Below are 12,507 nucleotides of genomic sequence, written 5' to 3' on the forward strand. Positions count from 1 at the left end.
ACTTAGTACACATGTTCCTTATGATATGATCTTTTTTATTTTTATGCCAAATAAGAGATTTTTTACCCAATTTCACGGTCCATTGAACATGGAAAATGATATTGCGAGTGGGGCATCTGTGTACTTAGGACACATTCTTGTTTTATATAAATTAAACATGATTTTTCTCAATGTCGCAAAAATAAAATTGCTTTAAGTTTAAAATTACAAAATCGCAATAATAAAAGCATGTAATAATTTTTGAATTTACAGTAATAAACATTGTTTTTCCAATATGTAGTATCCAGTATTTATGAACTTTAAATAATTACACACAAGCATCGAGTTTTAAAACTGTAATTGTATGTACTTTAATTGCAGATTGCTCAGCTAAACAATCTCATAACCATGTTGATTGGAAACCTGTCCCAAGGTGATCGTCAGAAAATTATGACTATCTGTACTATTGATGTACATGCTCGAGATGTTATAACAAAAATGATAGCCAACAAGGTGGACAGTTCTCAATCATTTGCCTGGCTGTCGCAGTTACGTCATCGTTGGGATGACAATGAGAAAGATTGCTTTGCTAACATCTGTGATGCTCAGTTTAGATACTCCCATGAATATTTAGGCAACACTCCACGACTTGTCATCACACCATTGACAGATAGGTAAGATACAATTTTACTATGATTTGTATTTGATCTAATTTTCAGCATGTAAGTGTAGCTAAAATTCAGGGCATCATATTGTGTGATAGCCCATGACAAATGAATGTTATTCTTGTACAAGTATATATTAAGTTAAAATTTGAATCTAGCCTATTGTAAATTCAGAAATTTTTGCAAAGTTTTCATTATTGCAAAAAATGTGACAGGAGTATACTCACAATAATTTAACTTCTCATTTTGAACTTTTTTATATGAATTAAACAGAATTTTTATGCCCCACCTACGATAGTAGAGGGGCATTATGTTTTCTGGTCTGTGCGTCCGTTCGTTCGTTCGTCCGTTCGTTCGTTCGTTCGTTCGTTCGTCCGTCTGTCCCGCTTCAGGTTAAAGTTTTTGGTCGAGGTAGTTTTTGATGAAGTTGAAGTCCAATCGACTTCAAACTTGGTACACATGTTCCCTATGATATGATCTTTCTAATTTTAATGCCAAATTAGAGATTTTACCCCAATTTCACGGTCCACTGAACATAGAAAATGATAGTGCGAGTGGGGGCATTCGTGTACTGAGGACACATTCTTGTTATCAATATATCAAAAAGTCACAATTTAGTCCAAAATGACAAAATCGCAATAGTTTCTGAATTTACTGTATATTATTTCTCAGAAACCTCAGTTTATGCACTTTTGTTTTTTATATGCATGCCCAAAAAGTTATTTTTTATAATTGTAGATGTTACATAACATTAACACAATCCCTTCATTTGGTGATGAGTGGTGCCCCTGCAGGTCCTGCAGGAACTGGTAAAACTGAAACCACAAAAGATTTAGGGAGAGCTCTTGGTATAATGGTTTATGTCTTCAACTGCTCAGAACAAATGGACTACAAGGTAATGTGTAAATAACAATAACCTGTCAGTATTTATGTATGCAGTTTTGTCCTATTATCATAACATTTGTAATTCTTAAGATCTTTGATGAAAGATGTAGGATAGCCATCAAATAATTTATATTCAATGATAACACTTAATGATTTAGGGCTATTCCAGTAAAATTTACCTAGGAGGGGCGGAACGCCGACGATATTTTTTTCCATAGGTGGGGGGTTATCAACATAATTGTATTCTGGAGGGTGGTGGTCCCGATTTAAATTCATTTCTGTTGGTGGGGGGTTTCTGAATGATAGGTTAAACATATTGTTCCCCCTGTTATGAAGGAAGATTCTCCTGAAAAGATCATCCGACTGCAAATAAAGTTGGCAGACCACTAATTTTAAGCGTCCGTTTGTGTTCTTGTCAAACCAGTGATCGGGAAGGACGTGCCCCCTGCGCCTATAGCGCATATTGACAAGAAATGGCGCATACAGTGACAAATGTAAGCGCCCACGTGACGCACGATACTTTTCACTTCGTTTCGAAACGTTTAGATATCGTCAAATGAATTTCCGATCGTGTTCCATGCCGCCATGTGTGTGTACACAACTGTGTAATGTTCCTCCAATAATAGGAGCACCTATATATTTTTGGGACGTCTCGGATGTTTACCTATCATTATAGAACCATGCGATTTCACGTCTCGGGTGTTTTCCTATTGTAATAATAAAACCATGCGGTCTAACTGATAACCCGAAAAACGTAATTAACCATCATTCATGATATATATTTTTTTTATAAACAACTTTAAATTTGTTAAATTTGGCTAGTACAGACGAGATTTAGCCCTTATAATAATCTCATTTAGTTTAGCTCGCTATTATTTCGATTGAAGAACCCCAAAGACTTTTTAGGAATATAGTTTTTGTCTCCATAAAAGACGCTTAACTGTCCTTGTCATTTTTTGGTCTTTGGCTCATTTTGACATTTTGTAAACATGACTTCTTCAGCGATTTGTTGTTTTGTTCTATGAATTAATGGTACTCTATACTGTTATTCTTGTCACCGTGATGAAGATATAATGATACAAGAAGTACAGAGGAATTGCCTGAAATGTCCTCTGATACGGAACGTCTGGAATAAGTATGGTATCGATGAAGACCCAAATTTTTATGTAAAAAAAACTAACATGAACATGAACAAGGCAACAGTACCAGTTTAAACATTGTAAATAAAGGTTAACTTAAATATTGTTGCGGTTGGAAGAAGTTATTGTATATTCATTGAAATTGAAATGGCAGAATTTGCTGTACTTAAATCTCTTTCCTTGCAAAGAATATGTCCTTAATAAGGCGGACTGGCCAATTCTTTGCAATTTTTGTCCCAAATAATATTTTATTGCATACAGTTTATAACAACTTCAAGTACCCTCTCCCTTGTATACCGTCTCCCCACAAAAAAATATGTGTGGGTGACATCCAAACTATGCGGTTCATAAAAAAATATTTATATTTGGCACAGACAATTAGATTTTTATTGCGCATGTTGCGTGGGTGGTATTGAAGGAAAAAAATGGCCTAATTTTTGCGGAAAAATATGGCCTTGTTACACAGGAGAGTATATCATCTTCCTCAACATTTGCCTATTGAAAAAAAAATGTATATAAGAAATACAAAAAATAAAAAAAGAATTACATTGTGCCTACCAAAAATATTTTATGGCTCAAACTAAACTCTGAAACATCAAATGGTTGGTGCCAACCAGTTTCCCCACCTGAAGAATATGTCGTACCTGAAAATGTTATTGACAGTTTTAAAAATAAAATGGGCCATAATTAAAATCGCACCCCCCTTTTTCGGTCACTGTGAGCTATTGCCGTCATGTTGCATCTGTCGTCTGCTGCTCCATAACATTGTTACATGTTTCATTTTATATTTTAATAGCAACATAGCTAGTATAAAAAAGAAGATGTGGTATGATTGCCATTGAGACCAGAGGCGGATTTAGGGGGGGCCAGGGGGCCCCCCCTTTTTGGATGCACTGAAATAGATAAGCCAACAAATTTTACATTTATTTGACAGGATGCAACATTTTTGTATACTTTAAAAAACTAGCTAACTTTTATTTTTTTTCTCTAGGTAGGGGGTCTTGGAAGAAAATACGTGTTCTAGGTGGGGGTGTATTTTTTTAATCTTTTCCATAGGTGGGGGGTCCAAAAATAAGTGGCGTTCCACCCCCCTGGATAATTTTTACTGGAATAGCCCTTAGGATCGGCTTTAATGCGACTCTGAAATATTTGTCCCTAGCACTGACGTCTGGAAATTGCTTATGTTCAAAGAATATTTAAAAGAATATACCACTTTCAACTATTGACCTTCACCAAAAAAATTCGTCAATTATGTTTGCCTTAGTGACATCATTCAAAGATAGTGGGGATTGACTGTATCCCTGCACTATTTACAGGGTTTAAGCTAGGATTTTGAGGGCTTTAGTCACTTTTGCGCGCTTTTAAAATCAACCTTATTTTGTGTAAAAGCAAGGAACCAATGATGTATATTACTAGCTTCAGATTTTGACTTTGTCAGATTTTAAGGGATTGAGGCACCAGCATGATTGGCAGTTATTGTATGATTTGACTGTATTGGCCATTATTATGAAAGATTCTGACATGGAATCCAGAAATTTAGTTCACAATTTCTCTTCAGTTTGTTCCAGGGGTCATTCCTCATCAACAAAAGTTGGATTCTATTTTTTTTTAAACAAGGAATCACAGCAGAAACTAACTTGCAATGATTATTTCACTCCCTAATCATTATCCTTATATAAGGTCTAAATTGATATTTGGAAATCATTTCTATCAAGTTGGAAATGTGTAAAATCCTTTTGGAACTATTATAATGACTGAAAGGAGGCTGTAAACAAATCAACAATAGATCACGTTTACTACTTTCGGTTTTAAAATGAAACGAAAACGGGAAGTGACACGTGGATAATAAATTCAAAACGAGTCTGGATTCATCAGAAAATTATCATTTTTCGATTTAAATATATATTCGTCTCTCTCGTTAATTGATTCTAAATGATTTCGTATTTTACATTTTTAATGTCTATAAATAGTCAAAGGAATACTTTCACGCATGCGTAGAACACAATATAGGAAGCACCTGTTTAACTCGTGAAAGTTTTGAATAAACACATTAAAGTTCTTTATTTTAAAATGGAAATTGCCGAAAGTTTTTGATGAAAATTTAAATTAAATATGACGAAAATGCCTTCGAATGATGAATCTACGACAAACGAACTTCAGATTGTGATCGTTTGAGAAATATTGAAATTCAATGCGAACTGTCCGGGTTGTTACATTTTTTATTAAATGACAAAACTATACTCCTGGTTGTTGAAATGCTGACTGACTGATCTTCCTGGGGAAATAATTATGATGGTCATTCAATTATTGGGGTTTATTGATAATTAACGGATTGGTGACCCATCCGATGGCCATAAGCGGATTAGTTGTAATCACAACTTGTAACACCTGTTGAAAATGTTAATTACCTGGAGGTCATAAACTTGTCAAAAACATGAAGACAGGTAGATTTATAGTTTTTATTGCGAAATTTTTTTTACACTTTCAAAATCAAAGTGACGAAATTGATTTGAAATACTTTCGTCAATGAGAAAACCCTTTCGTTAAATACGAAAGTGACGAGCGCTAGCAAAATCACTGACTATTTAAGTTCATCAAGAGTCTTTGATAAACATTATGCAGGATGTACTAGAAATAATATCTGTTTCTTAAAATAGGTACTTAATTACAATTCCCTATAAATGACAGTCCTGTAGATTATCAATTATAAGCATTTAAGTTGAGAAATAATTTGTGCAATATAGCATCATAATCAACATGGGAAGGAAGTGACAATGGCTTTATACACACAAATGATGTTCACTAAACCTAATGGAAATGCAACTAACTTTGAAATTGTTTTTATTATTTCTTGTATCTAAATTGTTTGTATAAATAAACTCTTTGTATTTTGCTTGGAGGGAGTATAAAAAAGAAGGTGTGGTATGATTGCCAATGAGACAACTATCCACAAAAGACCAAAATGACACAGACATTAACAACTATAGGTCACCGTACGGCCTTCAACAATGAGCAAAGCCCATACCACATAGTCAGCTATAAAAGGCCCCGATAAGACAATGTAAAACAATTCAAACGAGAAAACTAACGGCCTTATTTATGTAAAAAATGAACTTAAAAACAAATATGTAACACATAAACAAACGACAACCACTGAATATACAGGCTCCTGACTTGGGACAGGCACATTCATAAATAATGTAGCGGGGTTAAACATGTTAGGAGGTATAGAAAAAGAGTATCATTTGAATGAATATTTAACTTTATTTTTTTTAACTGGAAATTTTCACATTTCAAAATTGAATATGTATTTTCAGTCTGTTGGTAACATATACAAAGGTTTGGCCCAGTCTGGTGCTTGGGGATGTTTTGATGAGTTTAACCGTATTGCAGTAGAAGTCCTGTCAGTCATTGCTGTTCAGGTGAAGAGCATTCAGGATGCTATCAAAGAAAAGAAACTTAGGTTTAACTTCCAAGGAGAGAACATTAGTATTAAATGGACTGTTGGGCTGTTCATAACAATGAACCCAGGTTATGCTGGAAGAACAGAACTACCAGAAAACTTAAAAGCCTTGTTCAGACCTTGTGCCATGTGTGTTCCAGACTTTGAACTAATCTGTGAAATCATGTTGGTAGCAGAAGGTTTTCTGGAAGCTAGACTTTTAGCCAGAAAGTTCATTACATTGTACAGTTTATGTAAAGAACTGTTGTCTAAACAAGACCATTATGATTGGGGATTAAGAGCTATTAAATCTGTCTTGGTAGTCGCTGGTTCATTGAAGAGAGGAGATCCTAGTAGACCAGAAGATCAGGTATCTACTTGTAATTCAATAAACTGTCCATGCCTTGCAGCATTTCTATATCATAAATGTCCATCCATTACATTTTGAGACTTCAATACTTTAGTACAAGAGAATTTGATATTTAAATACAATAGCTGAAATATTGATTTTGTTATAGACTTTAATTATTTATGGGTATGTAGGCTTATAACGAAATGTACAATGTCTAAGGAAAAGGAAGAAAACATCATCTCTATTAGCTGTCAACTTTTTGACAAACTCGTTAAACTAAATCTTTTATATGGCTTTGAAATATGGAGAAATATAAGCATTGACATCCTGGAAAAAGTTCATTTATAACATAGTTAGGTGTAGTGGATTTTAAATGGAGAAGGAGTTCACAATATTATATATGAAGAATTCGGTCGATATCCTCTCAATATTGATATCAAAATTTAAATGATATCATATTGGATAAGAATATTAAAAGGCAAACATGAAAAATTATGCTACATTTTGTTTAATCTATTGCTGAAATTAGAAAGTGATTCAACTTTTAAAAGTTCTTCATGGCTCAATCATATTTACAACATTTTTAATGAATGTGGTCTTTCTTTTATATGGACTTATCAAAAACTTTTACAATTATGATTGGCTAAACGTACTCTTAAAACAAGTCTCCAAGATCAGTTTATTCAAACTTGGAGTTCAAATAATAAAAAAAGTCTCAAAACAGTAAACATTTGCATTTATACAGAAAGTTTGGTCATTTTGCAACAATACCTTTAATTCCATTTTACAGGTGTTGATGAGAGCACTAAGAGATTTCAACATTCCAAAGATTGTCACTGATGATGTACCAATTTTCATGGGTCTGATTGGAGACTTGTTTCCAGCTCTCAATGTGCCAAGAAAAAGAGATCCAGAATTTGAAAAGGAAATCCGTAAAGCTATTACTGATCAGAAGTTACAGCCTGAAGAGAACTTCATCCTCAAGGTTCATATTAGATTTATGCAGAGATTCTAGCTAAAGTATCAGGATTATACTGATTATACAATATACTAGTATGTAGAAACAAAAATGAGAATTGCATACACACTGAATATCAAAATTAACAACCAACCCAGTCACCCATAAGGCAAGAAAAAATCTCAATGTACACTAAGAAAAACAATCCTTACAATTTTCAGATAAAAATCAAATTTTTAGAATTAAAATTTAGTTTTGTAAATTAAATACTCACCTTCATAAATTTAGATATCAGTCCACTCGCTGCATTATTCAACCGGAAACCAGCCAGAAAAAGAACCATGACCCCGTGACAACCTCTCCCACCTGACACCTGTGCTTCCTAAACCTTCATCATTTATTCCTTAAAATGCTAGTTACTAAGGGGATGAAGGGGAGGGGGGAGGGACCTCTGATTTATGAAGGTGAGTATTTAATTTACAAAACTAAATTTTAATTCTAAAAATTTGATTTTTATTACATTAAATACCTCACCTTCATAAATTTAGATAACAGAATTTAACGAAGCGCTGAATCCCCATCACTAGGAGGAGGAAAAACAACATGTTGAGCAGCAACTAAAGGCCCTAAAGAATAGAGGTTGTCACAATGAAGAGGCATGGAATGTAAATAATGGTTATAAAAGGCACTATCAGACCTCCAAAAACCAGCTGACATGATTTCCCACATAGAGGAGGAATTAAAAATGTTCCAAGAAGAGGCTAAAGCTCTAACTTCATGTGCTTTAACTTGATGTTTAACTAAAACTTCAGAAGAAGCAGACTTATAAGCCAAAATGACAGTATTGCAAATCCAGGTAGAAATGGTTTTAGCAGAAATGTCAGAAATTCCTTTTTTAATAGGAATGAACAACCTAGAAGAACCAGCAGATCTTAATTTAGCTGAAGAAGCTAGGTAAACAAGCAAGGCTCTCACTGGACACAAAACCTGATTATCCGCCGTGGGAGGTAACGCAGGAATATTAATTAAACCAGAACCTTTATCAGGTAACTGGTTCTTTGCTAAAAAAGATGGATCAGTGAGAAGAGTAACTGAAGACTTATCAGCCGCAAAGCGGAGACAAGACTCAGAAATTGACAAGGCATGAATCTCACTCCTTCTGCGACCCGTAGCCAAAGCTATCAGAAAACAACATTTATAAGATAAAAATTTCAAGGAGGCTGAATGTAAAGGTTCAAAAGGTGGGAACTGAAGAACCTTCAAAACTAAACCTAAGTCCCAAGAAGGAACCAAACGCCTTTGACAAGGTCTATTAAGGCAAAAGTTTTTTATCAACAAAGACAAAAACTCATTGTCACCAAAATCAGAGCCTCCTGAAAGTGATATTGTTCTGGCTATGGCAGATCTATATCCCTTTATAGTAGAAGGAGAATATCCCTTTATAGTAGAAGGAGAATAACCCTTTTCTTCAAAAAGATGAAGGAAAAAATCCGCTAACCGTTGGCAATAACTGTGATAGGATCAATCTGTTTCGACAGACACCAAGTACAGAAAATTGACCATTTGGAGTCATACACTGCTCCTGTAGATTGTCTGACTGATCCTGAGATACGCTTGGTTGCTCCCTCAGAAAAGCCTCCCTTTCTGAGGGAATTCCTGACAGTAACCATGCGTGCAGATGGAGATTCTCTAGACCCTGATGCAGTTTTCTTCCTTTGAATTGAGACAGTAGATCCTCTCTTAGAGGAAGACGAAGAGGCTTCGCACAACACACAAGTAGTAGTTCTGGGAACCAAGACTGTCGTGGCCAAGCCGGAGCAATAAGAATGGTCTTGCAAAGATCCCTCTGAATCTTGTGCAAGATCTTTGGAAGAAGACGAAAAGGAGGGAACATGTAACTGAACATTCCCTTCCAAGATAGGGTCATAGCATCTACTGCCCAAGCTTTCTCGTCTGGAATGGGAGAAACATAAGTCTCCAACTTGTGATTCAGACTGGTGGCAAAAAGATCTATATGAGGACGATCCTAACAAAGAATGATCTCCTGAAACACTGATGGATGAATTTCCCATTCTGTGTTCACTGGAACGGGAGAGAGCATTCGCCAGAAGATTTTGACTGCCCGGAACATGTCTCACTGACAGAATTATATCGAGACTGTGACACAGAAGAAGAATTTCCTTGCTCAGATGATTCAGAGAAAAGGAATGGGTCCCTCCTTGATTCTGCAGATAAGCCAATACTGTGGAGTTGGCCGTGGCAACCAGTAGTGACTGACCCTGAACCACAGCCTGAAACTGATGGAGAGAAAGGAAGACAGCTCTCATCTCTAGCAGATTGATGTGTTCCTCCAACTGAGCATGAAGATAAGACACCACCGTCTGAAATAACCTGGTAAAAACTAGGGGTGCAATAGCCAGGCCAAAAGGCATAGCCTTGAAACTGTAAACCTTGTCTGCCCAAACCAGTCTCAGGAAATGACGAAACTTGTGAGAAATTGGGATGTGAAAATAGGCATCCATCAAATCTAGAGAGGTTGTCCAAGTTCCTAGATGAATAGTCGACCTGATAGACCTGTTGGTCTCCATTTTGAAATGTGGGACCACTAGATACTGATTGAGAACAGAAAGATCTAGAACTGGTCTCATTTTCCCGTTCTTCTTGGGAACCAAGAACAGCCGGGAATAAAACCCTAGATGAAAAGGAGGATTGAACTCCTCCAACACACCCTTCTGGCTTCTGTATAAGAATGTTCACTTCGTCTTGTAACAACTGATTCTTTTGAGAATCCTTTGTCACTGACAGATTGATTGGAACAGGAGAAAGAGGAGGCTGTTCCAGAAACTGAAGTTCCAATCCCCTCCGTAAAATTGAAAGTACCCACTTGTCTGAAGTTATCAGAGCCCATTGATCTAGAAAGTGGGACAGCCTGCCCCCCACTGAAAGATGAGGAAGAGGAGAAGTATAATTTTCCTCTTCCAGTGAGGAACGATTCAACAGAGGGGACAACACATCACTTACCCTGCTTCTTTCCCTTAACAACTTTAGCTTTCTTCCCACTAGAATAGTTGGGACGAGAAAAAGCTGGTCTCTTCGTAGGCTGTAAATTCGAAGAAGAAGAGGTAGAAGCCTTGGGTTGATGAGAAGAAGAAGGATTGTTAACCTGAGTGGTCTTGACAAATCTTTTCCCATCAGTGACCTTCACATCCACCTTGACCACAGGAGGGGCCTTATTCAACTCGTCCTGTAACTGCTCTAAGGAAACAGAGAACAACTTGTCCTTAGACAAAGGAGAACTGACAAGTCTCTGCTGAAGTGCTTCAGAGACAGTTGATTTATCAAGAATCTCCTGTCTCTTAGCAAGAGTAAAGTTGGCCATAGTACCAAGAAGAAGGATTTGAGACATTCCAAGACTCTTGTCTACCTGAAGCAGCATAGACCTCAAGTCTGAAAATTCCTCCCCTTTGTCCTTTAAAAGAGATACAGCTGCTGACAAAAAGTGCTCAGCTGTCTCAAGAACAAAAGTCACACACCTCAGATTATTCTCTGACTTGACATAAGAAGCTTGAGAAAGTCTGGGGCCATCCAAAGGTTTTGAACCAAGTAAACTAGAAAAAGCCCTGTCACAATCGGAGCCGACATACCCAAGGAAGATCCATGGATCTCAAAGTCCTTAGATCTACATCTCCCTGGGTAAGAGGCAGGTCCGAAACCAGAGAACTTACAACCACCAGTTTTGCTAGTGTTAGCAAGATTCTCAGCCAGAGAAGAGTTTACAAAAGACAAAGCAGTTGTAAAGTGCCCCGACTCTGGAAAAGAATAATACCCCTTAGACTCTGGCTTGACTATACCTGAGCAAGCCATGAAATCCGAAGGAGTAGAAGAAACCCTAGGTGGAGACGACATGGTCATATCTGACATATCCCTGCGAATCGAGTAGACCAGACTCCTAAGGCAATCAGAATTGCCTGAAGAAGGCTCCTTAGGAATGAAAGCATCTCCCTCTGTGCTTACTACACTGTCAACATCTGAAATACCACCTTGGTCATCCAAAAAGTTACCCTCCTGACTTCTAGGAGCCAAAGACACCGAGTCGTCTTCCAACAACTGTCAAGGAGGTCTGGGAGGGTCCTGTGCAGGATCCTGAGACAGACCCCTAGACTCCATCAGATCAAGCCTGTTACCAAACTCCAAGAACTTAGCATTCACAGTAGCTTGAATCTTGTGTATGGACGTGGTAAGACTCCTCATCTCATCCTTAAAAGAGGATGGCTCTGAAGATGGTCTACCACCAAACCCCTGACCAGACCAAACTGATTGAGCCGAAAACGGGTCAAAGGGCTGGGGATAAGGCGGCATGTTGGGCATACCCATAGGCATGGGAGGGTAGGCAAAATTCAAGGGCCACCTAGTCCTGGAAAAGGGGTCACTCCTGATGCCAGCTGGTAGAGTCTCCTGCCTGCTTGTCGTGCAAGACACAGGAGATGTTGGTATCTGTGCAGGCCTAGTAACGGTATGTGATACCCTGCTAGGCCTAGATAGCCTCAACTGACTGGCACCAGGGGTGAACGGCAAAGTCCTGACAGGAACAGGTTCTGAGTCCTGTTCCATACCAACACCTGAAACACCTGGAAATTCCAAACTTCTATCCCAAAAGTCATCAGAATGGGTGCCCGAACGCCAAGGGGACAACAAATTACTGTTGGAAGTGTGTATTTGACTGTCACTTACATCTTGGGTAGCCGAAGCTGGAATTTTATCCATAATATTCAGATAAAATGATGATAAATTTATCTAAATATACTTATAATAAACAAAAATATCAATTTAAATTTCTATATATATAATGAACAACTTGTTTGCTAAAAAAAACTTTTTCCTCCTCCACAAAAGCGTGCAGCATTCGTTGTTGAACCGGAAAAAATGATGAAGGTTTAGGAAGCACAGGTGTCAGGTGGGAGAGGTTGTCACGGGGTCATGGTTCTTTTTCTGGCTGGTTTCCGGTTGAATAATGCAGGGAGTGGACTGATATCTAAATTTATGAAGGTGAGGTATTTAATGTAATAAAATGTGAAAATCAAATAAAA

General features: G+C 37.1%; 1 protein-coding gene across 1 annotated transcript in view; it reads left to right on the forward strand.

Moving 5' to 3' along the window:
• Window positions 1–12,507, forward strand: part of LOC143063304 (dynein beta chain, ciliary-like) — a 99,420-nt gene that overhangs the window by 41,353 nt on the left and 45,560 nt on the right. The window contains exons 23-26 of the mRNA XM_076235364.1: window positions 361–653; window positions 1,383–1,539; window positions 5,986–6,480; window positions 7,253–7,447. Of these exons, the coding sequence (XP_076091479.1) occupies window positions 361–653; window positions 1,383–1,539; window positions 5,986–6,480; window positions 7,253–7,447 (1,140 nt within the window). The remainder of the gene's footprint in view (window positions 1–360; window positions 654–1,382; window positions 1,540–5,985; window positions 6,481–7,252; window positions 7,448–12,507) is intronic.

The sequence above is a fragment of the Mytilus galloprovincialis genome, chromosome 2, assembly GCF_965363235.1.
Source record: "Mytilus galloprovincialis chromosome 2, xbMytGall1.hap1.1, whole genome shotgun sequence".
In the NCBI taxonomy this organism is placed as follows: Eukaryota; Metazoa; Mollusca; class Bivalvia; order Mytilida; family Mytilidae; genus Mytilus; species Mytilus galloprovincialis.